The sequence below is a fragment of the Hyla sarda genome, chromosome 9 (genome assembly GCF_029499605.1).
Source record: "Hyla sarda isolate aHylSar1 chromosome 9, aHylSar1.hap1, whole genome shotgun sequence".
NCBI classification, from domain to species: Eukaryota; Metazoa; Chordata; class Amphibia; order Anura; family Hylidae; genus Hyla; species Hyla sarda.
The window spans coordinates 132,788,989-132,813,595 of NC_079197.1; the positions used below are offsets into that span (position 1 = coordinate 132,788,989).

Here is a 24,607-nt window from a genome sequence, read left to right on the forward strand (position 1 = left end):
CTTTCAGCCTGTTGATAAATTTCTTTCGCATAAGCAATTTTTTTCTTTTTTTGCTTTGGTAGTGACTTTTTCTGCTCCATGTCTGAGCTGGAGTAAATTTTGTAGGTTTTTTCATGCGATGCGACTTTTTTGCGACTTTCGCACTTGATAAATCTCTGACCACTGCAAGTCAAAAATCCCTTTTTGCTTTGGTTAGCAAGTTTTTTATTTTTTGCTTAGGACACTGAACATGCAAAAAGTCGCAGAAAAAAAGAGAGTAGTCGCACGTGCGACTTTTTTGCGACAATTTTAAGCAAAAAAAAATCTACTAAATGCTTTGATCAATGTCCCCCAATAAGTTTCAGATCACCAGGACATGGCTCCAGCTCTTTGTTACGAATGGAACAGCAAGTCCTACATATGCAAGGCCTCTCCAATCATCTTTTTGGATACAGTATAATATCCCTTTTCATGCTTAGGTTACACACAATTGACTGTAACATGGGTACTTATTTACTCTTTATCATATTCCTATAGTAATTGTGTATTTTATTTTAGGATTCTGCGATGTAATAGTAAATGGAACCATATTTACACACAATTTAACCTGGGTGAAAGATAATAACTACACTTGCATAGCGAACACCACTGTACTGGAGGATGTGGAATTGCCAAGCAGGCAGTACTGGGAGTAAGTAAAAAAATATGTGATATTTAATTTGGCTTCTGTCCCAACATGATTATCTTTATTGTTGTATATGTCATAGTATTAGTCAAAGCACTTTACAAGAAAGTACCAAAGTTTATGTCTAACTATTGCCAAAGAAACAAACATTGGTTGAGTCTAAAGCTGGCCAAACACATTAGAACAGTGTCGGATGAACTTGTCAATTTTGGTTTGTTGGATTTCAACTGTCCAACTACCCCCCGCGATCTATAACTTATCCCCTATGCTTTGGACAGGGGATAAGTTCTGATCAATACAGATCTCCTTTAAGAAATCAAAGGGAGATTATGAATGCCTAGGAAAAATTCATGGAGAAAATAGACTTTCCCCCTAATTTACTTTTTCATACAGCCTATGATGCATACCCTGAACATTTTTATTTATTTTTTTCCAGATCTCACTCCTAGGGACAGGTCAAAAGTTTTTATCGGTCAGGGTCTGAGTATTCATAAGAATGAGTGGGGAGAGAAGTGTGCTATAGCGCTTTTCTCTCCGTTTAATCCCCACTATTAAACCAGGACAGCCCTATAGACTTACATAATGCGTCCATCCTGGTCACGTGACACAGGAGAAAATGTTCTAACCATGAACTTTTCCTGACTTGTTATCATGATTGGTCAGGTTCTGAACACTCAGTCCCTGATCAATAAAAACTTTTGTTAGGTCTTTGCGACCTATCAAAATGTATACTTAAAGGGGTATTCTGGGCAAAAACATCTTATCCCCTATCGAAAGGATAGGGGATAAGATGTCTGATCGTGGGGGGCCCGCTGCTGGGACCCCCCCCCCCCCCGCGATCTCCCTGCAGCAGCCCGCATTTTATGTGTAGCTGCGTCTGCAGTTTCGGAAACCGCCGGCCTTTCGAGACGGGAACGTGACGTCACACTACGCCCCCTCCATTCATGTCTATGGGAGGGGGCGTTGCGGCCATTATGCCCTTAGAAACGCATGAAGGGGGCGTGGCGTCATGTCCCCGTCTCGGAAGCCCGGCGGTTTCCGAAACTGCAGGCGCAGCTAGGCATAAAATGTGGGCTGCTGTAGGGAGATCAGACATCTTATCCCATATCCTTTCGATAGGGGATAAGATGTTTTTGCCCGGAATACCCCTTTAAAAGTATATATTCAACAGCATTTCACAGTCAACATATAAAAATACGGGTGAGGGACCTAAATCCATAATGTAAATACATTGCATTATTTATCCGGTAATTACCACAAGTTTTATCCTGTAGTCTAGTCGAGTCCCTGCTCCCTTTGTTCCCTGCTTGTGTAGCACATGTCTATAAATATAATAGTAAATGAATTGCTATTGACAATGGCATAAATCTAAAATCCACACAGGCTCCCTCCCTGCCATATGTCTGTACGCCTCTAGTGACAGCTGAGGACTGGCACCTCTTCTCAATGATACTTCTTCTGTCTGTAGGAAAGTTACCCTCCGTCAGTCCAGTGGTATGGATGTGACTGGGGAAGTGATTTGGTACCTGGCTCTGTGTCTACTCTTAGCTTGGATCATTGTTGGAGCTTCTCTATTTAAAGGAATCAAATCATCTGGGAAGGTAATATTAGAAATGATATTAGAAATGATATCAGTTGCTCCTTATCGTTTTTTCACACAAAGCATTGATCTTCCATGTTTTTATTCTTCAGAATAAATCTAATTGATCCCCGTTGCATTCCAAAAAACAACTTTTGTATATATTTAAATGTGTCAGTAGTTTGTGCTCCATAATGTCCTGACGGATCTTCTTATGTATAAATCCAGGTGGTGTACTTTACTGCAACTTTCCCTTACATAGTCCTTCTCATCTTGTTGATTCGAGGAGCAACTCTAGAAGGTGCATTCGACGGAATTGACTATTACATGGGATCCCAATCAAACTTTACCAAACTAATGGAAGCAGAGGCAAGTGTATAACCTCAGCGTATCTTCTCACTCATGCTGGGCCAATGTGTAGCCAGCAAAACAGTGTCGACAGTGTACTTCAGAACGCACAATACTACAATAATGCCATATAGTGCCAACATAACAGTGTCATATACAGCCCACATAACACCAATATACAGCATCCAAACAATCATCAGTAGTCAAATAATCCTACTTAAATAGCACTATACACCGCTCAACATTACTGAGTTAGTTTTATCCAGAAGTCCCAACCTTAAGGACCCCTAGTAACCCAGACCACTGGTTTATTGACTGGTTTACTGGTTTACCTCCTAAACTGCATGCATGGTATTATTTGACATTTATCTGTTTTTTTAAATTCTATTAGGAATTATGACTTTCTGTGAGCTAATACATACCTGTACAAATACACAGTACAGTAAACACAATAATAATGTTGTTGACAGTAAGAACATATCTGTGAATTATATTATGTGTACCTCAATGGAGATGAGCTATGCCAAATTTTGTAAAATACAGTTCCCAGAACTTGGTTTATCAAGGTTTATAAAGTTTGCACTGCCGCACAGTGTACAGTAGAGGGCTCGGGAGGGCATAAAAAAATAAAAATAAAATAAAAGCTATACTCACTCATCCAAGCCCCCAAAGATACTGCAACGATGATCCTGATGTCACCAGTTTATACTTGACTCCCAACGTTATTCCTAGTTCTCTAACCCCCCCCCCCCCCCCCAGCATGGCATTCTTGGTTCCCAGCATGGCTCCCCTCTCATTCCTAGACCCCAGCAATGCTCTTCAGTGCATTTCTAGTGCACAGTATGACTTCCCATCTTATCCCTAGTCTACAGTATGGCTTCCCATCTCATCTCTGGTCTACAGTATGGCATCCCATCTTATCCCTAGTCTACAGTATGGCTTCCCATCTCATCCCTGGTCTACAGTATGGCTTCCCATCTCATCCCTGGTCTACAGTATGGCTTCCCATTACTAGTCCACACCATGGCTCCTCTTTCATTCCTAGACCCCAGCAATGCTCTTCAGTGCATTTCTAGTGCACAGTATGGCTTCCCATCTTATCCCTAGTCTACAGTATGGCTTCCCATCTTATCCCTAGTCTACAGTATGGCTTCCCATCTCATCCCTGGTCTACAGTATGGCTTCCTATCTTATCCCTAGTCTACAGTATGGCTTCCCATCTCATCTCTGGTCTACAGTATGGCTTCCCATCTCATCCCTGGTCTACAGTATGGCTTCCCATTACTAGTCCACACCATGGCTCCTCTTTCATTCCTAGACCCCAGCAATGCTCTTCAGTGCATTTCTAGTGCACAGTATGGCTTCCCATCTTATCCCTAGTCTACAGTATGGCTTCCCATCTCATCTCTGGTCTACAGTATGGCATCCCATCTTATCCCTAGTCTACAGTATGGCTTCCCATCTCATCCCTGGTCTACAGTATGGCTTCCTATCTTATCCCTAGTCTACAGTATGGCTTCCCATCTCATCTCTGGTCTACAGTATGGCTTCCCATCTCATCCCTGGTCTACAGTATGGCTTCCCATTACTAGTCCACACCATGGCTCCTCTTTCATTCCTAGACCCCAGCAATGCTCTTCAGTGCATTTCTAGTGCACAGTATGGCTTCCCATCTTATCCCTAGTCTACAGTATGGCTTCCCATCTCATCTCTGGTCTACAGTATGGCATCCCATCTTATCCCTAGTCTACAGTATGGCTTCCCATCTCATCCCTGGTCTACAGTATGGCTTCCTATCTTATCCCTAGTCTACAGTATGGCTTCCCATCTCATCTCTGGTCTACAGTATGGCTTCCCATCTTATCCCTAGTCTACAGTATGGCTTCCCATCTCATCCCTGGTCTACAGTATGGCTTCCCATTACTAGTCCACACCATGGCTCCTCTTTGATTCCTGGTACAGTATGGCTCTCTATTGCTTCTCTGGTCTTAAAGGGGTATTCCAGGAAAAAACTTTTTTTTAATATATATATATCAACTGGCTCCAGATTTGTAAATTACTTTTATTAAATCTTAATCCTTCCAATAATTATCAGCTGCTGAAGTTGAGTTGTTCTTTTCTGTCTGACAACAGTGCTCTCTGCTGACATCTCTGCTTGTCTCAGGAACAGCACAGAGTATGGGGATTTGCTTCCACTCTGGACAATTCCTGAGACAGGTGTCATCAGCGTGCACTTAGACAGAAAAGAACAACTCAACTTCAGCAGCTCACAAGTACTGAAAGGATTAAAGGGGTACTCCGGTAAAAAACATTTTTTTCCAAATCAACTGGTACCAGAAAGTTAAACAGATTTGTATATGACTTCTATTAAACCATCTTGATACTTCCAGTACTTATCAGCTGCTGTATGCTTCACATGAAGTTGTGTTGTTCTTTCCTGTCTGACCACAGTGCTCTCTGCTGACACCTCTGTCCATGTCAGTAACTGTCCAGAGCAGGAGGGGTTTGCTATGAGGATTTGCTTTTGTTCCTGACATGAACAGAGGTGCCAGTAGAGAGCACTGTGGTCAGAAAGAAAATAAATTAAAAAAGAAAATAACTTCCTGTGGATCATAACAGCAGCTGATAACTTCTGGAAGGATTAAGATTTTTTAATAGAAGTCATTTACAAATCTGTTTAACTTTCTGGAGCCAGTTGATTTATACAAAAAATCTTCCCTCTCATTTCTAGTTCCCAGCATGGCTCTCCATCAATACATCTATAGTGTCCTATAGATGTCTACAGATGCTGTAATATAACTGACCCTTTACACCTTTCCTGATATTTTTTACTTGGAGTGCTTTGTAAGAATATTGGATGCATTCTCCACCTTACCAGTATTGCAGAAAAAACACATCCCTGCTATTTGCTTAAAGGGGTACACCCGTGGAAAACTTTGCCTTTTTAAATCAACTGGTGCCAGAAAGTTAAACAGATTTGTAAATCACTTCTATTAAAAAATATTAATCCTTCCAGTACTCAACTGCTGTATACTAAAGAGAAATCCAAAAAAGAAATGCATTTCCTCTGATGTCATGACCACAGTGCTCTCTGCTGACCTCTGCTGTCCATTTCAGGAACTGTCCAGAGCAGGAGAAAAGCCCCATAGCAAACATATGCTGCTCTGGACAGTTCCTAAAATGGACAGCAGAGGTCAGCAGAGAGCACTGTGGTCATGACATCAGAGGAAATGCCTTTCTTTTTTGCATTTCTCTTTAGTATACAGCCCCTAAAAAGTACTGGAAGGATTAAGATTTTTTATTAGAAGTGATTTACAAATCTGTTTAACTTTCTGGCACAAGTTGATTTAAAAAATAAGTTTTCCACGTGAGTACCTCTTTAAACCAAGACAGACTTCGAGACTTCTAAGAAGGTTTAGTTGAATTCTCACTACTACATGTACAATGAAGAAAACCTTCACTGCCAATTGATGGACAATTTTCTAGTCTCACCCACATTTATTTGTTCTTATGTTATTACAAAACACTTGAATGTTGAGGTCACTTTAAGCTTTTGTCTCAATATATGCAAATGTTAATAATTATTACCTTGGCAGCTGCCCATGCGTAAAAAATCTGTTCTGGGTGTGATAGATAAACAACACGTCTTACTCCAGATTCCTTACATATTGACAATGATTGAACAATATACAATTGCAAAATTCAACATTAAAGGGGTTATCCAGGAAAACCTTTTTTTTTTATATATCAACTGGCTCCAGAAAGTTAAACAGATTTGTTAATTACTTCTATAAAAAAATCTTAATTCTTTCAGTATTTATGAGATGTTGAAGTTGAGTTCTTCTTTTCTGTCTAAGTAATCTCTGATGCCACGTGTCTCGGTAACCACCCAGTTTAGAAGCAAATCCCCATAGCAAACCTCTTCTACTCTGTGCAGTTCCCGAAACAAGCAGATATGTCAGCAGAGAGCACTGTTTCCAGAGAGAAAACAACTCAACTTCAGCAGCTGATAATTATTGAAAGGATTAAGATAGAAAGGATTAAGATAGAAAGGATTGAAAGGATTTTTTAATAGAAGTCATTTACAAATCTGTTTAACTTATTGGAGCCAGTCGATATAAGAAAAAAAGTTTTTCCTGGATAACCCCTTTAAGCCATTTGAAGGGGTACTCCGCCCCTTGACATTTTATCCCCTACCCAAAGGATAGGGGGATAAGATGTCTGATTGCAGGGGTCCCGCCGCTGGGAACCCCCCGTGATCTCTCCTGCAGCACCCCTGTCATCTGGTGCAAGGAGAGAGCTTTGCTCCGTGCCTGATGATGGGCGATGTAGGGGCTGGAGTATCGTGACTTCATGGCTCCACCTGATGATGGGCGATGTAGGGGCTGTAGTATCGTGACTTCATGGCTCCACCTGATGATGGGCGATGTAGGGGCTGGAGTATCGTGACTTCATGGCCCCACCCATCATGACATCACGGTCCCACCCCCCCCCAATGCAAGTCTATGGGAGGGGGCGTGGCAGACACCACGCCCCCTCCTATAGAAATGCATTGAGGGGGTGGGGCCGTGATGTCACAATCCTCTGGCCCCTGCATCGCCAGTCATCAGGCAGGGAGCGAAGCTCTCTCCTTGCACCAGATGACAGGGGGGCTGCAAGAGAGATCGCAGAGGTTCCCAGCGGCAGGACCCCCGCGATAAGTTTTATACTTAAAGGGGTACTCCGGCGCTCAGCTGTCACGCCCCCTCCCATAGGCTTGCATTGAGGGGCGGAGCGTGACGTCACACGGGGGCGGAGGCGTGACGTCACACGCCGCCTGCCCCGTGGTCGCCGGTAATCAGACCCGGAGTGAACATGCAACGGGGACTGATTTTAACTGGGGTGCTGCGTGCAAGATCACGGGGGTCCCCAGTGGCGGGACCCCCGCGATCAGGCATCTTATCCCCTATCCTTTGGATAGGGGATAAGATGTCTAGGGAAGGAGTACCCCATTAAGTCTGATTTAGGGTATGGTCACACATAGCTTATATAGCATATTTCGCGCAGTGCAGCGGGAAATACACTGTGTATTCTCCTGTAAGCAGATACGCAGGACTACCTGGTGGCAGCACTGTGCGAGCGCGGTGAGTTTTAGAAGCGAGCTCAGCGGGCCCACGTGACCGTGGCACACAAACCTTTCAAACCTCACCGCACACACAGGTCTGCCGCGGGTAGCCCTCTGTGTCTGCTCATAGGAGAATACACAGCTTATTTCCCACTGCGCAGAGGATTTTGCATAGTGTGAAATATGCTGCGTATACGCTACGTGAGACTCTACCCTTACAATAAATGTAGAAAGTGCTTTTGTTGCATTTTCAGCTCCTATGATGATCTATATGTGTAGACTAGTTCTTGCTGTTCTCACTATTAAATCAATGTCATATTTTATTCTTTGCAGACTTGGAAAGACGCTGCTACGCAGATATTTTTTTCCCTCTCCACAGCCTGGGGTGGACTTATTGCTCTGTCTTCCTACAACAAATTTCGCAACAATTGCTACACCGATGCAATCATAGTCTGTGTGACCAACTGCGTCACCAGTGTTTTTGCCGGATTTGCCATATTTTCTATCTTGGGACACATGGCTCATGTGTCTGAGAAATCTGTTTCAGAAGTTGTAGACTCAGGTACTTGATATTTAAGAAAAATGAGGCTTTGCAATATTCTGCTTGCAGCAGGGAGCCTGCAGCTGTTGCTAAACTACAACCCCCATCATTCACAGAGAGCCAAAGGCAGTCTGGGAATGATGGGAGTTGTTGTTTAGCAAGAGTGAGCATAAGGGTGTTGCTAAACTGCAACCAACAGCACTCCCAGACAGCTAAAGGCTGCCTGGGAATTATGGGAATTGTAGTTTTGCAACAGCGAGTCTACAGCTGTTGCTAAACTACAACCCCCATCCCCATCCCCCCAAACGTTTAAAATTGTCATCTTCTGACACCTATAAGGCTGGGTCCACACTACGTTTTGTCCCATACGGGAGCGCATACGGCAGGGGGGAGCTAAAAGCTCGCGCTCCCGTATGTGACCGTATGCGCTCCCGTATGCCATTCACTTCAATGAGCCGCCGTATGCGCTTTTACAACCGGACCTAAAACTGTGGTCAACCACGGTTTTAGGTCCGGTTGTAAAAGCGCATACGGCGCAAAAATGAGCCGACCGGACCGAACGTTTCACTCCGGTCGGCTCATTGAAGTGAATGGCATACGGGAGCGCATACGGTCACATACGGGAGCGCGAGGTTTTAGCTCCCTCCTGCCGTATGCGCTCCCGTATGGGACAAAACGTAGTGTGGACCCAGCCTAACTTTTTTATTTTTCCCCATATGGGGCGGTATGAGGGCTCATTTTTTGCACCATGATCTGAAGTTTTTAGTGGTACCATTTTTGCATTGATCGGACTTATTGATCGCTTTCTATTCATTTTTTCATGATGTAAAAAGTGCCCAAAAATGCACTATTTTGGACTTTGGAATTTTTTTGCGTGCACGCCAATGACCATATGGCTTAATTAATGATATGCTTTTATAATTCGGACATTTCTGCACGTGACGATACCACATATGTTTTTATTTTTATTTACACAGTTTTTTTTTTAAATGGGAAAAGGGGGGTGATTCAAACTTTTATTAGGGAAGGGGTTAAAATAAACTTTATTCACTTTTTTTTCACTTTTTTTGCAGTGTTAAAGCTCCCTCTTGTGGCTATAAAACTGCATGCACTGATCTCTTACATTGATCAATGGTTTCTCATAAGAAACCATTGATCAATGATTCTGCCACTTGACTGCTCATGCCTGGATCTCAGGCACTGAGCAGTCATTTGGCGATCGGACAGCGAGGAGGCAGGTAAGGGGACCCTCCTCGTGTCTTACAGCTGTTCGGGATGCCATGATTTCGCCTTGGCGATCCTGAACAGCCCCCTGAGTTAACCGGCAACATTTTACTTTCACTTTAGATGCGGCGGTCAACTTTGAATGCCGCATCTAAAGGATTAATAGCGCATGGCACGGGTCCCGTTCCTAGGTACCGGGCCCTACCCGCAGCCGACCCGTTATAGAACTGGAGCGGACTCAGGACTTACAGGTACGCCCTGTGTCCTTAAAGGGGTATTCCAGGCCCAGTTTAGAAGCAAATTCCCATAGCAAACCTCTTCTAAACTGGGCGGTTCCCGAGACAGGTGTCATCAGAGAGGACTTAGACAGAAAAGAACAACTTTAACTTCAGAAGCTCATAAGTACTGAAAGGATTAAGATTTTTTAATAGAAGTAATTTACAAATCTGTTTAACTTTCTGGAGCCAGTTGATATATATATAAAAAAAAGTATTTGCCTGGAATACCCCTTTAAGGGGTTAAATAAAGCCATAAAACGAGTGTAGTACTAGTAGACCGATCAGACAAAAACACTGATTCCTAGGAATAAGCCTTTATTTCCTACATTAGAGTGAGAACATTTTTCCCAATAGTAAAATCCTTGAACTTTGGTAAGTTTTACCAGATAAGGTTTTGCAAATCAATGAACATTTCTGACACAAAATATGCCAAGATGGTTATCTATTTATGTCATTGCCTTCAGTATAAGCAAAAACCATAATATTTCTTGTTACTGCATTGTGCCTCGCTCCAGTTCTGCTGCTGTTTACAGAACACAAGTGTGTCCACAACTTTCTCAATTAAGTATTGTGTCTTTACACGTAGAAAGAAAAATATTTATACAATAATATTTTTTTTATTTATTGTCTTATGGCCAAGACACACATATTACATTTCCCAAAAAGATAACAGTTTTCTCTGACCTTTCCAACCCTTAGCTGTCTGGTAATGATGGGTGTTGTAGTTTGGCAACAGCTGGAGGCTCCCTGTAGCAAAATTACAACACCCATCATTGCTAGACAACCACTAAGTCTATAGTCACTAAGCCACTAAGTCAATTTAACCCCTTAAAGGGGTACTCCACCCCTAGACATCTTCTCCCCTATCCAAAGGATAGAGGATAAGATGTCTGATCGCAGGGGTCCTGCCACTGGGGACCCCAGTGATCTCGGCTGCAGCACCCCGCTCTCATTACTGCACAGAGCAAACTCGCTCCCTGGCGATACAGGGACGGGGGGATACAGGTGCCGGAGCATCGTGACGTCACGGCTCCGCCCCTTGTGACATCACAGCCTGCCCCCTTAATGCAAGTCTATGGGAGGGGGCATGACAGCCGCCATGCCCCCTCCCATAGACTTTTATTAAGGGGGGCAGACCGTGATGTCACAAGGGACGGAGCCGTGATGTCACAATGCTCCGGCCCCTGTATTGCCCATCATTACGCAGGGAGCGAGTTTGCTCTGTGCAGTAATGACAATGGGGTGCTGCAGCCAAGATCACAGGGGTCCCCAGTGGCAGGACCCCCGCGATCAGACATCTTATCCCCTATCCTTTGGATAGGGGAGAAGATGTCTAGGGGGAGTACCCCTTTAAGGACTCAGCGTTTTTCAGTTTTAGCATTTTAGTTTTTTCCTCCTTAACTTTTTAAATCCTACCCTTTCAATTTTGCACCTAAAAATCCATATGATTGCTTATTGTTTGCGCCGCCAATTCTACTTTGTAATCATATCAGTCATTTTACCCAAAAATCTAAGGCGAAACAAAAAAAAATCATTGTGCGACAAAATTGAAAAAAAAAAACGCAATTTTGTAACTTTTGGGGGCTTCCGTTTCTACGCAGTACCTTTTTCGGTAAAAATGACACCTTCTCTTTATTCTGTAGGTCCATACAGTTAAAATGATATCCTACTTATATAGGTTTGATTTTGTCGCACTTCTGGAAAAAATCAAAACTACATGCAGGAAAATGTATATGTTTAAAAATGTCCTCTTCTGACCCCTATAACTTTTAGATTTTTCCGCATATGGTGATGTGTGGGCTAATTTTTTGTGCCATGATCTGAAGTTTTTATCGGTACCATTTTTATTTTTATCTGAATTTTTTTTATCACTTTTTATTCATTTTTTAATGGTATAAAAAGTGACAAAAAACATGCTATTTTGGAGTTTGGAACTTTTTTACATGTACACCATTGACCGTGCGCTTTAATTAATTATATATTTTTATAGTTTGGATATTTATGCACGCGATGATACCATATATGTTTATTTTTATTTACATTTTTTTTTTATGGGAAAAGGGGGGAGTTTCAAACTTTTATTAGGGAAGGGGTTAAATCACATTTATTAACATTTTATTTTATTTTTTTGCAATGTTATAGCCTCCATAGGGGACTATAACATTGAACACACTGATTTCCTACATTGATCACTGCTATGCAATCGCAAAGCATTGATCAGTGTTATCGCTGCTCGACTTCTCCATAAAGTGTGTGTTTCCAAACAGGGTGCCTCCATCCATTGCTAAACTACAACCCCCATCATTCTCAGACAGTCTTTGGCTGTCTAGGAATGATGGAAGTTGCAGTTTAGCAACAGTGAGACTCCAGTCAGATGTAGTTTGGCTGGAGGCTCGCTGTTGCTAACCTACAACCCTCATCATTCTCAGAGAGCTTTGGGCTATCTGGGAATGATGGAGGTTGTAGATTAGCATCAGCTGGAGGCTCCCTGTTTGGGAAGACACTGCCAGAAAGGATCTGTTTACATTATACATTTTTAAAACAAAACGGCATGCTAAAAACGCACAATACTTACCAACCTGGTTCCTGGGCTTCTACTGTAGCTCAGCCTCTAGAGATGTCATAATAAGAGGCGGGCTACAGAATAAGAGTCCCAGAATAAAGGAAGACAGTTGTTAATTAGATACCCCTCCTCCCAGCAGCGCTAATTAACTCCCTCCTTGCTGGGCTGAACTGTCCCTGTGGCTGTCAGCTGCGAGCACAGCTAGGTCTGATGTTGCCAAGTTTGCACTAACCGAACATGGCAACATTCGAAAGTTCAGCTTTAGTGGCGGGACCCCCTAGATGAGACATATTATCCCCGATCCTTTGGATAGGGGATAAGATGTATTAGGGCTGGAGTACCCCTTTAACTAAAGCTATAAAACCAGTGTAATACTTGTAGACTGATCAGGCAAAAGCACTAATTCCTAAAAATAAGCCTTTATTTCCTACATTAGAGCAAAAGAATTTTACCCAAAAGTTAAATCCTTGAACTTTTGTAAGTTTTACACGATAAGGATTTGCATTTCAATGAACATTTCAGTAACCAAATATGACTAGATTGTTACCTATTAAAGTAAAATTGTCAGCTTGCTCCCCCTGCACTCACCAGCAGTACTGGCTGGTAGTGCGGGGGGTGCTGATCAGTTGGATGCCTACCGTGCCCGGATCTGCCCCGCCTTTTGGACGAAATCTTCGTTTTTCTGTATATGCTTATTAGGTGCTAATTGGCACAGGCCGGGGTTACTGGCATTCTGACATCAGCGATGATGGCTGCAGCACCGCCCAGCTCATTAATATTCCTCCCCTCCCTCCGTCTCTCCCTCTTCAGAGCGGGTATAATTAGCACATACAGATAGTCAAAGATTTTGGCTGAACGGCAGGGCGGATCCGGGCATGGTAGGCCTCAAACTGATCAGCGTCCCCCGCACTACCAGCCAGTACCACTGGTTAGTGCAGGGGGAGCAAGCTGACAGTTTTCCTTTAATGCCATTGCCTTCGGTACAAGCAAAAAACATAATATTTCCTGTTACTGCATTGTGCCCCGCTCCAGTTCTGCTGCTTTTTACAGGCCACAAGTGTGTCCACAACTTTTTCAATTAAGTATTGTGTCTTTTCACGTAGAAGCAAAAATATTTATACAATAAACATTTTTTTTTAATTTGTTGTATTATGGCCACGACACGTGTATTATGGTTCCCAAAAGGATAATACAGCTTTCCCTGACCCTTTTTTGACATATTTTTAGTGATGCAGTGGTATGTCCCCCACTACCGGCAGATTTGTCACTAAGAACCATAAAAAACATGGATGATAATCCAAAAATACTCATTTACAAAAAACACATTGAATACTATATAGCTTAATAGATAGTGGTTCCCCGTTCAAAACCTGCAACAATCAGCCAGAGCAAAGTGTATCTTTTGCTCTGGTGGAGAAAACACATCTATTCACATCCTTTCAATGAGAAATGTGTAATTCTTCATTGCACCTGTAGGGGTGCTGCAATCTACTGTATAGTAACATTGGCCAAATTTGAATCTTGCAGATCAGCTGTTGAATAGTTTAGCCTGATTAAATTAGTTCCCCTTTTAAAGTGCTCCATTAAAGTCCATAGACATTAATGGAGGGGACATGACGTCATGCACACGGAAACCCAAAGCTTCCATGTTCAGTATGTCCGCAGTGCTGGCCCGGAGATCACAGAGGGTCCCAGCGGTCAGACTCCCCACAATCAGACATCTTATCCTCTATGCATTGGATAGGGGATAAGACGATTAGAGGTGAAGCACCCCTTTAAATGGGCTTTCTATATGTTCTATTCTGGTAGATTGTATTGATAAGGATCTAAGCGTGTGTCGCAATGCAGTTGTATGCACTTTACAGGTAGTCCTATTATTAGGAGACCCCTTGATCAGTTTATTCTCAGGGGGGAGAACTCAGGGGTAGACACTATGATATTGGTTTTGAAGAAAAGATAATTGTTAACTATAATGGTCTGTTTCAGGAGAGTCATTCATATATAGGGTACACAAGTTAAAAATTATCTAAAAATGTGCATCAAGATAATAAGTAACTTTACTAATTGAAGTGTTTTGATCTTTCTGTAACTTGCTTTCTTAATACATTTGTTTCCAATGTGATTTAGGCTTTGGTTTGGCGTTTATTGCATATCCAGAAGCTTTATCCCAGCTTCCAGTTTCCCCTCTTTGGTCGTTCCTGTTCTTCTTCATGCTACTTACATTAGGTCTGGACTCCCAATTTGCAATAGTAGGTAAGAAGACCTAAACTTACAGGATTTGACTCTAAGATTTTATTTCCTTACATTGTGCAGCATAGGTTCTGTTGTATGACTTGTGCTTACCTGTTTTAGCTGACATAGCCGTTCCGAGATTGGCTCCATGTTGCACACAAAAGTGATTCTATAATGCAGCCTACATTTCCCATGAATACTCTGGCTGAGGGTGTGGCATTTGGTCACTGCACCTAGTCATCTAATCAGGACACTGGTGTGTGGTCACCCAGGTGTACTTCTTAGGCTCATAATTGAGAAGTGGTCAGTTCACATTATGTGCAGTTATGATGCATTTTCTTATTCAAAGTGCATTTTTTAGAGAAATGATGCCAAAGGTCCATTGACCTAAAATCACAATTGAGATATATTGTATTAGATAAAAAAGATTAACCAGCCTTTAGTTTGTGTTCATAAGTTAAATTCTTACAGCATTTTTGATGCATCCTTGTATTTACCCTACTTTGCACAACTGCAGTAAAATATAACCATTTTTGCCACGTTGTTGGGAAAACCATGGCAAATACAGAATAAAGGCAGCAATGTGTGAAAACACATTATATATCCTGATCCCATAGAAATAGCAGCAGCATACAGAGCTAGGAGGGAAGGGGTCTGAGAGTAAGCAGGAGGAAATCTGGTAGGTGATTATGTCATCCTGTAGTTCGTAGGAAGTCAGGTGACCTAGAACTGATAACCTCTGACACACATAAAGCACTGTGACTTTGTGAGAGCCAAACTAGTGATCACATGACCAAGTTATAGTAATAAAATGCGTGAGTGCAGCTGTGCAGGAATAAAAAAGTTGTCGCTGTACGACTAGTGATGGTGAGTGTGCATAATATGGACAATTAAAAAAAAGTGTTTCTTTAAGATTATAAAACTGATTATGTTTAGGCCCTATTCATAATAGAATTGGGCATAATGTCTGAAAGAGACCTTGTTTTAGACCTTGGGGGGTGCGAGCGCAGGGGCCCCCACAATCTCCTGTTTCGAGCCCCGGTTCTCCAGCACAGGAGCGTGTCATGAACCCTGCCCAAAGCGGCTCTCCCATAGTGCTTCGGGTGGGGGTCGTGACGCACTCTTGTGCTGTAGAAACAGGGCTCCAAACAGGAGATTGCAGGGGGCCCCAGCATTCGGACCCCCCATGATCTAAAACATATCCCCTGTCCGAAGCATAATAAGTTTTTCTTCATGACACTTATCCTTTAATGCTGGACATCAGTGTGATCTCTAATATCCAGCATTACCAGTCAGCTGATAGCAGCCGATACTCACCATGTAGGAAGTGAGCTCAGCTTCTGAACTTGCTTCAAAGCCCCTTGCGCACAGGATGTCCATACGTTGTTGGAGCTATTCATTTTGTGCTGAATGCAGATTACAGTATATCTAGGCTGATTTAGTGACACCAATAACTTCTCTTTCAGAGACCATCACAACATCCCTACTTGATGCATATCCTCAAGTCATGAAGAAATATCGGATCCCGGTCACCATGGGCTGTTGTTGTATTCTGTATCTTCTAGGATTGGTTTGTGTTACACAGGTATTGTTTCAATTGTTCATTCACTAAACATTCCACAAAATGTTGTCACTTCCATATAGAACCTGCATAACTCATTGTTTATAGGGATAACATTTAGGAAACTGAGTGGAAAGCATGTTGATGTTAAAGTGTAGGTGAAGATGACTTCAGGATAAGCTGTCCTGTGTGTGTACTTGAGGAGCTATTACTATTTTCTGGATATTAGATAACTTGTACAGAGTAGCAGGTAGGATGGGCTCTGAGATGCACTTATGGAGCGCTATGCAGACTGCTGATTAGTATAGGCAGGTGGTATGGGCGAGGTGTCGCGGATACACTGCACAAGTGATGTGCTGCTCTTTTCGTTAGAGCTAGGCAAATGCACATCTATGGTAGGTAAAGTGAAAGGCACTCACGGTTCGTAGTTCAGTGCAGATTTCTTTATTTTCAAGTGCTTAGAGCATTAGCGGGACGCCAGAGCAGAGTCAGGTTTGAGCCATGGTACCGCTTATATCCTAAGCACTTGAAAATAAAGAAATCTGCACAGAACTACGAACCGTGAGTACCTTTCACTTTACCTACCATAGACCCAATTAGATAACTTGTATATGGCATTTTTTAGCAGATTTCTGCTCTGCAGGCTGAATCTCTAATTGTCAGTTCTCCCAGAGCTGGTGGACAGAGCTTCCCCCCTTTCCCCTTTTTTAGAAAAAAAAAATGAACAGAAAGGAGGGGAGCGAGGAAAGAAGCTAGAGAACAAGAAGCATTTTTGTCTAATATATAATACAAAGTTTATATATTCGCTTGTACTATTGATCTATGTGAATTAATGCATTGGGGGAGGGGGGGGAGGGAGTTATCTTTTAGAAGAGCACCAGCTCTGACTATGTGTACTCTTGGATTTTATTATATAGAACAGGTAGTGCGCTGCAAATTCTCTAGCCAAAAGAGTCTGATAGCCAAGGTTCTTATAGCCGGGATGTAGTCATCTCTTGCTTTTAAGTGGCTACTAGCTATCCCAGTTTATATAATGCTGTCACCAGCGGTTTTCTTGTTGGTTTGAGCTCCACCAGTGCCTATTCTGTTCTTTACTGACTGCCACCTTAAAGAGGTACTCCACCCCTAGACATCTTATCCCCTATCCAAGATAAGATGTCTGATCACGGGGGTCCCGCTGCTGGGGACCCCTGCAGTATAGCATGCGGCACCCACTTGTTTCTTGTCCAGAAGCGATGGACGGGGACGGGACATGACGTCACGGACTTCCGTTCCCGTGGTCGCGACCCAGACCCTCCAGCGCTTCTGGACAAGAAACAGGTGGGTGCCGCATGCTACACTGCGGGGGTCCCCACGATCAGACATCTTATCCCATATCCTTTGGATAGGGGATAAGATGTCTAGGGGTGGAGTACCCCTTTAAGGCTGGGTTCATATAAGAGTAGTGTTTATGAACTAGGGTGCCTCCAGCTGTTGCAAAACTACAACTCCCAGCATGCCCAGACAACCTTTTGCATTAGAATGTGCCCCCTAAAGCACAAACTCACGCCACACGTGTGTGTGTGTGTATATATATATATATATATATATATATATATATATATATACACGCACAAATACACTCTTGCTTGCAGGCACACATACATAAACAGATCTGCACAATATGCTCCTGATCTCTATGTGAATTGCACTCAGTAAACCAGTCCAGGTCAGGTGCTCTGTGGGAACAATGTATGTATGTATGAAGCTTTTTACCCTGTTTTTTTGACTGTGATGTGTCTAAAATTTCCTTTTATGTCACTTTTTGCGACAAACAATTGCGCCAAATGGTTTAGAACAAAATCACTGATTTCTCTTTGTTAGCTGTGATTTCAGTCACAATCATTCTTTGGTCTGGAATTCATTAATTGCGACTTTTCGATTTTGCGCAAGTTTAGGCGCAAATACCTTCATTTAGGCGCAAATATACACCATGAATAAAGTGACAGAGAAAATAGCTACAACAATAGAATGTCCCAAAGTCAGATTTACTGCCTGGAATTCTGGGGTCTGCGCCTTTTGTAGGGCTACATTTGTGCCAAAATTACAAACTTGCGTATGACAATTGATAATTTTGGCGCAAATATGCTCCATTTGACGCAAACAAACATACATAAATTCACACATTGCTACACCATTATTGATACATGTCCCCCAATATGTAGTATCAGGCAAGTTTAAAACAATAAATCAGAACAATCTGTATCAGTAGGTGGCCATCTGCCCCTTTAATATGTGACACAGATGGGTCTGACTGAGGCTGAACGAATGAGTAAATGAAATAAAAATGCAGCATGAAGGAAGAAGAAATAAACTCCCCAGATTAACCCTCCCCCACCAAGTAGGCAGGTAGTAGCCCCAGATTAACCCCCTCCCCCCAGTAGGAAGGTAGTACCCCCAGATTAACCCCCTCCCCCTAGAAGGCAGACAGTACCCCTGGTTGGGAAACACCGAACTAGAGAAATAAGGACACATTTTTGCATCCATATTGCAGTTCACTGCAGGTCACCATTGCCCTGGGAGGTCCCACGAAACCTGTCTGACCAAATTCCCCAGACACTGCATTGTACAACGGATGGGTTTTATGGGTCTTAAAAACTCATGTACCAGTATGCAGAATATGTTTTCCTGTTTCCTATAGGCAGGAATTTATTGGGTAAACCTGATTGATTACTTCTGTAGCGGATGGGCCCTGCTCTTTGCTGCGGTGCTCGAACTAATCGGTGTATGCTGGATTTATGGTAAATTCTTCTTATTCTATTATTATTATTATTATATATATTTATTAATATACAATAAGCAAATGGATTTATACCATGACGTTCACTAAAAAACATGGACCTCACATCACCTCAGTGCCAACACAGGTCACAGAAATGGACACTATGTGTACCGTTCTACTTTCTTCATTATAAACTAGTGCAAAATATTTGACGCGTTTCGGGTTTGAAATGAACCTGTCATCAGTTAAGTCCATTAATAATACAATAACACATTTAGATTTTTCTATATAACATATGTTACAGCAAGTCAAAGGCCTCTCTGTTACACATGAAGACGCCAGTATAGCCAGAAATGATCCCTCTACATTGGTGTCATTTGTTTTTTGTGGGTGGCAGTACGAACATAATTTTTAATGGAGACTTTGGGGGTCATCTATTAACCTCTTAAGGACCAAGGGCGTACAGGTACGCCCTTGGTCCTGCTCTCCTGATATAACGCGGGGTTACACAGTAACCGTCATAGCGGGACCCGCCTCTAATAGCGTGCAGCGCCGATCGCGGCACCGCGCGCTATTAACCCTTTAGCCGCGCGCTCAGAGCTGAGCTGCGCGGCTAAAAGTGAAACCGAAAGTGGCCGGCTAGCTCAGTCGGGCTGTTCGGGATAGCCGCGGCTAATTGCGGCATCCCGAACAGCTGACAGGACAGCGGGAGAGCCCCTACCTGCCTCCTCGCTGTCCGATCGCCGAATGACTGCTCAGTGCCTGAGATCCAGGCAGGAGCAGTCAAGCGGCAGAATCATTGATCACTGGTTTCTTATGAGAAACCAGTGATCAACATAGAAGATCAGTGTGTGCAGTGTTATAGGTCCCTATGGGACCTATAACATTGCAAAAAAAAAAGTGAAAAAAAAAAGGGAATAAATATCATTTAACTCCTCCCCTATTAAAAGTTTGAATCACCCCCCTTTTCCAATAAAAAAAAAACACAGTGTAAATAAAAATAAAAATAAACATATGTGGTATCACCGCGTGCGGAAATGTCTGAATTATAAAAATATATCATTAATTAAACCGCTCGGTCAATGGCGTGCGCGCAAAAAAATTCCAAAGTCCTATCAATGCAAAAATGGTACCGTTAAAAACTTCAGATCACGGCGCAAAAAATGAGCCCTCATACCGTCCCATACACGGAAAAATAAAAAAGTTATAGGGGTCAGAAGATGACAATTTTAAACGTATTAATTTTCCTGCATGTAGTTATGATATTTTCCAGAAGTCCGACAAAATCAAACCTATATAAGTAGGATATAATTTTAATCGTATGGACCTACAGAATAAAGATAAGGTGTCATTTTTACCGAAAAATGTACTACGTAGAAACGGAAGCCCCCAAAAGTTACAAAACTGCGTATTTTTTTAAATTTTGTCGCACAATGATTTTTTTTTTCCGTTTCACCGTAGATTTTTGGGTAAAATGACTGACGTCATTACAAAGTAGAATTGGTGGCGCAAAAAATAAGCCATCATATGGATTTTTAGGTGCAAAATTGAAAGAGTTATGATTTTTTAAAGGCAAGGAGCAAAAAACGAAAATGCAAAAACGGAAAAACCCCCGGTCCTTAAGGGGTTAACACATGCAACTTTTGTTTACATTTTTTGTCCACCTGTACAGCGCACCGGTTGGAATTTATCAAGACGCCTATACTAGGGTACGTTCACGCAAGAAAGTTTGCAGCGAGTTGGAACTGTGCTGCAGCAGATTGCATTGACTTCAATAGGGTCTGTTGTGAATTTTCCACTGTGGAAACTCCGCTGCAAAAAATCTGCTGTGGCATCGAGAAACTCGTTGTAAACCTGCCCCCATGTGAACGCAATCCTAATGTGGAGCTCACTTGTCAGTCAGCCCGGTGCGGCTGCCTGGTCCTGGTCTTGGTCCTGGTTTGACCAAATTGTGCGACTTTTGCATGTCATAAATCAGAGCCTAGGAAAAGGCCCAAACAACGCTCATTGGATTCACCAGCAAAAGTTGATCATAAATGGAGAGTTATCCAAAAAAGTGCCCATAATAGCCAATGAGGTTCAAATGTCTGCAAAAAATATAACAATTTGATTAGTTGCTATGAAATGCGGCTCCAATATGCAATATCTGTCATAAATCAACTCCACTGCATTTAAAGATAATGACATTGGGGGAGATTTATCAAAACCTGTCCAGAGGAAAAGTTGCAGAGTTGCCCATAGCAACCAATCAGATCGCTTCTTTTATTTTTGAAAAGGCCTCTTAAAAATGAAAGAAGCGATCTGATTGGTTGCTATGGGCAACTCTGCAACTTTTCCTCTGGACAGGTTTTGATAAATCTCCCGCATTGTCCTTTATTTTCAAAAAGGTAAATGAATAAATAACCCTGAAGTGTATCTGTCATAAAAATAAAACTTTTCATATGTCATAAAGTACATAAAGTTCCATTACAGTAAAAAATGTTTAACCTTGGTATGGCCTATAAAAACAAATGGGAAGGACGTCTGATGTATTTTCCCATTAGATTTGTTCTCGTTATCATAAATCTGTCCGGAAAAAAGAGTCATAGTGAACGGAACATCAGGAATGATAGCGTTACACCGCCACCTGCTGGCCACTATTACTTACACCATGAGGACTCTTTGGTTTTGGTTTTCATTTTATCTATGTATCTATATGTTTCTCAATGCAAAAATCGTAAGCTTATCTTATCCTTTAGGAATTAATAATTTCATTCAAGACATTGAAATGATGATTGGAAAAAAACACTGGAGTTTCTGGTTATTTTGGAGGGCTTGTTGGATGTTTATCTCTCCAGCCTTATTACTGGTATGTAATAGTCTCACCTAATGAATTCCATAAACGTTTTGACTACTCCAGTCAGCAATATCCCATTATGTCTAGAACCATGTTAGGAAAATCACAGCAAAACAGAAAAACTGCAGCAAAAAACAAAAATGTTAATTCAAGTAGAAAACAGTCATATTGCATTTTAATCTACTTGCTTCTCAGTATAAATTCAAAAACTAACAGGTTGTTAGTATACATTTTGATCAAAAGGTACAAAAACACAAATGTGTGTAACAATTATACATTTCTGATCCCATAGAGATGGCAGACAGAGCTGGGAGGGAAGGGATCTGGTAGGTGATGATATCATCTTGTAGATTACAACCCAGATCTGACATCTTGTTCCATTATAGAGGTATTCCAGGAAAAAAAAACTTGCCAGAAAGTTAAACAGATTTGTAAATTACTTCTATTAAAAAAATCTTAATCCTTCCAATAATTATCAGCTGCTGAAGTTTAGTTGTTCTTTTCTGTCTGGCAACAGTACTCTGCTGAGATCTCTGCTTGTCACAGGAACTTCACAGAGTAGGTTTGCTAGGTGGATTTGCTTCTACTCTGGACAGTTCCCGAGACACGTGTCCTCAGAGAGCACTTAGACAGAAAAGAACAACTCAACTTCAGCAGCTCATAAATACTGAAATTATTAAGATTTTTTAATAGAAGTAATTTATAAATCTGTTTAACTTTCAGCTCCTTTATTTTTTTTTTTTATTACACATTTAATTTAGCTCACTAGTCTGAATTCCTTTCAGAGGGAGGGGGGTGTGGCCTCACTGTGCTGGCTCCGCCCCCTCCCTCAGTATGCTGTCTGCTTACATCTCCCCTAGCATTAGCAAAACTACAACTCCCAGCTTGTCCTCTTTGACAGTAGCGGGACACAAGCTGACAGTGGGAGGATTTTTCCTCCAGCTCTGAGCCCTGCACTCACAGCTGTCAATCAAGGAAGTGTGTCCATGACATAGGTGATGATGCATGGACACAGCAGGACCAGTACGTCTCCAAGCAGGCAGGGGGGGCAGTTGTTTGACTGTTTTTTTCTGTATGAAATACTGAACATTTTCTAATGAAAGCAATTGCAAAACCTATTTGTTTTGCTTGCTTTACAACATATCAAAAGTTTTTGTATCTGACAGTGCCCATTTAAAGAGTCAGACTGGTGATCACATTATACTAATGAAACACACAGACGTAAATGTGCTGAAATAAAACAAATGGCGCTGTAGGATTAGTGATAGTGATGTGCATGATATGAAAAAAAAAACAAAAAAAAAAAAAAACCTGGAGGGCTTCTTTAAAGAAAAAGTCATAATTTGGAACATTGACATTCCAATAAGTCTTCCTCTTTTTTGCAGGCTATCCTCTTGTGGTCATTGATAACCTTTGAAGCTCCAACTTATGGCTCCATCAAGTATCCGACCTGGGGGACGGCTCTGGGCTGGTGTATGATCATATTCTGCCTTATATGGATTCCGATCGTAGCCATAGTAAAAATTATCCGAGCCAAAGGAAACTTTTTGAAAGTAAGTGAATGAATCAATTGAACATTTTGTTATTGACAGAGGAAGAAACTGCTCTAAAATTCTAGGGTGCCCAGCTGGAAAAATGTAAACGCGGAGATTTACAAACTCTTCCCTCAATAACACTTCCCAAAACTGAGAATGTATCAGATGTAGTGTGAACTCATTGTTATTATCATGCACTTTAGGTCCCAATCTTTCGAAAATCACAATGAAAATGTTAATAACCTCTAAAAAAAGAACCTACCTACATTGATTTCTATGTTCTTACAGTCAGTGGTAGAGGTTTGGGTCTAGACATTTATATCTCTGCTCTCTCCTCACAGCAGCTCCTGTGCAGCACCAAAATGTTGAACTTGTGAGCACCCAATACCATAGTCATTTATGTAGGGCTTGGCGTAAGGCTAGGTTCACACTACAGAATTTCCGCCTGCAATTCCGCTTTCAAATTGCAGGCAGAAATTCCGATTACTAAAACATATAGTGTAGTGAATGGGTTTCCATTCACAAATTCACACTTCATTTGTGAACGGAAAATCCGCTTTAAAATTTCCACCTGAAGAATGGCGTTGCTCATGCTTCAGGCGGAAATGCTCATGGAACACATTGCAGACTATTGGAGACTGCGGTGTCCGTGCGGTCCTAGCGCCGACTGATTCAGTCAGCGCTGGCCGCACTCAGAATCTTCTGCCCGAAGAATTTTCTGCCCGGAGATTCCGCAGTGTGAACCTAGCCTTAGGGTCTATTCACACAGCAGAATTTCCGCTTGCGGAATTGTGCCTCAAATGAAAGCCCATAGACTTCTATGGGATTCCGCACTCCCATTCACACTTCTGAATTTCTACTTGCGGAATTCCGCTAGCGGAATTTCGCAAGTGTGAATGGGAGTGCGGAATCCCATAGAAGTCTATGGGCTTTCATTTTTAGGTGGAATTCCGCAAGCAAAAATTCTGCCATGTGAATAGATGCTAAGGGGGGGGGGGGAGTAGGGGCAATCTGGGCAGTTGTCCAGTGCCCCCATCCAAAAGGAGGCCTCCTAAAAAGCTTTAGGTCTATACTAAGACTTCTGCATTTTGCCGCAATTTGCAAATACAGTAGTGTGAGTATAGGCTAAAGCTTTTCAGGGGGCTAAGGCTACATGGCAAAAATGGGTCGCACTGTCAAAGATCGCCATGTTGTTCTCCCTGAATATCAGCTAATGGTTCCCTGTGACCCTGTGGTTCCCTGTGACCCTGTGGTTCCCTGTGACCCTGTGGTTCCCTGTGACCCTGTGGTTCCCTGTGACCCTGTGGTTCCCTATGACCCTGTGGTTCCCTGTGACCCTGTGGTTCCCTGTGACCCTGTGGTTCCCTATGACCCTGTGGTT

At 42.2% G+C, this 24,607-nt stretch overlaps 1 protein-coding gene across 8 annotated transcripts in view; it reads left to right on the forward strand.

The window, feature by feature from the left end:
* Window positions 1-24,607, forward strand: part of LOC130290386 (sodium- and chloride-dependent neutral and basic amino acid transporter B(0+)-like) — a 77,363-nt gene that overhangs the window by 44,958 nt on the left and 7,798 nt on the right. For all 8 annotated transcript variants that reach the window (XM_056537964.1, XM_056537963.1, XM_056537962.1 and 5 more), the window contains 9 exons: window positions 538-670; window positions 2,133-2,265; window positions 2,472-2,612; window positions 8,029-8,257; window positions 14,429-14,554; window positions 16,000-16,118; window positions 18,775-18,874; window positions 21,594-21,703; window positions 23,077-23,244. In XM_056537964.1, coding sequence (XP_056393939.1) covers window positions 538-670; window positions 2,133-2,265; window positions 2,472-2,612; window positions 8,029-8,257; window positions 14,429-14,554; window positions 16,000-16,118; window positions 18,775-18,874; window positions 21,594-21,703; window positions 23,077-23,244 — 1,259 coding nt within the window. The remainder of the gene's footprint in view (window positions 1-537; window positions 671-2,132; window positions 2,266-2,471; window positions 2,613-8,028; window positions 8,258-14,428; window positions 14,555-15,999; window positions 16,119-18,774; window positions 18,875-21,593; window positions 21,704-23,076; window positions 23,245-24,607) is intronic.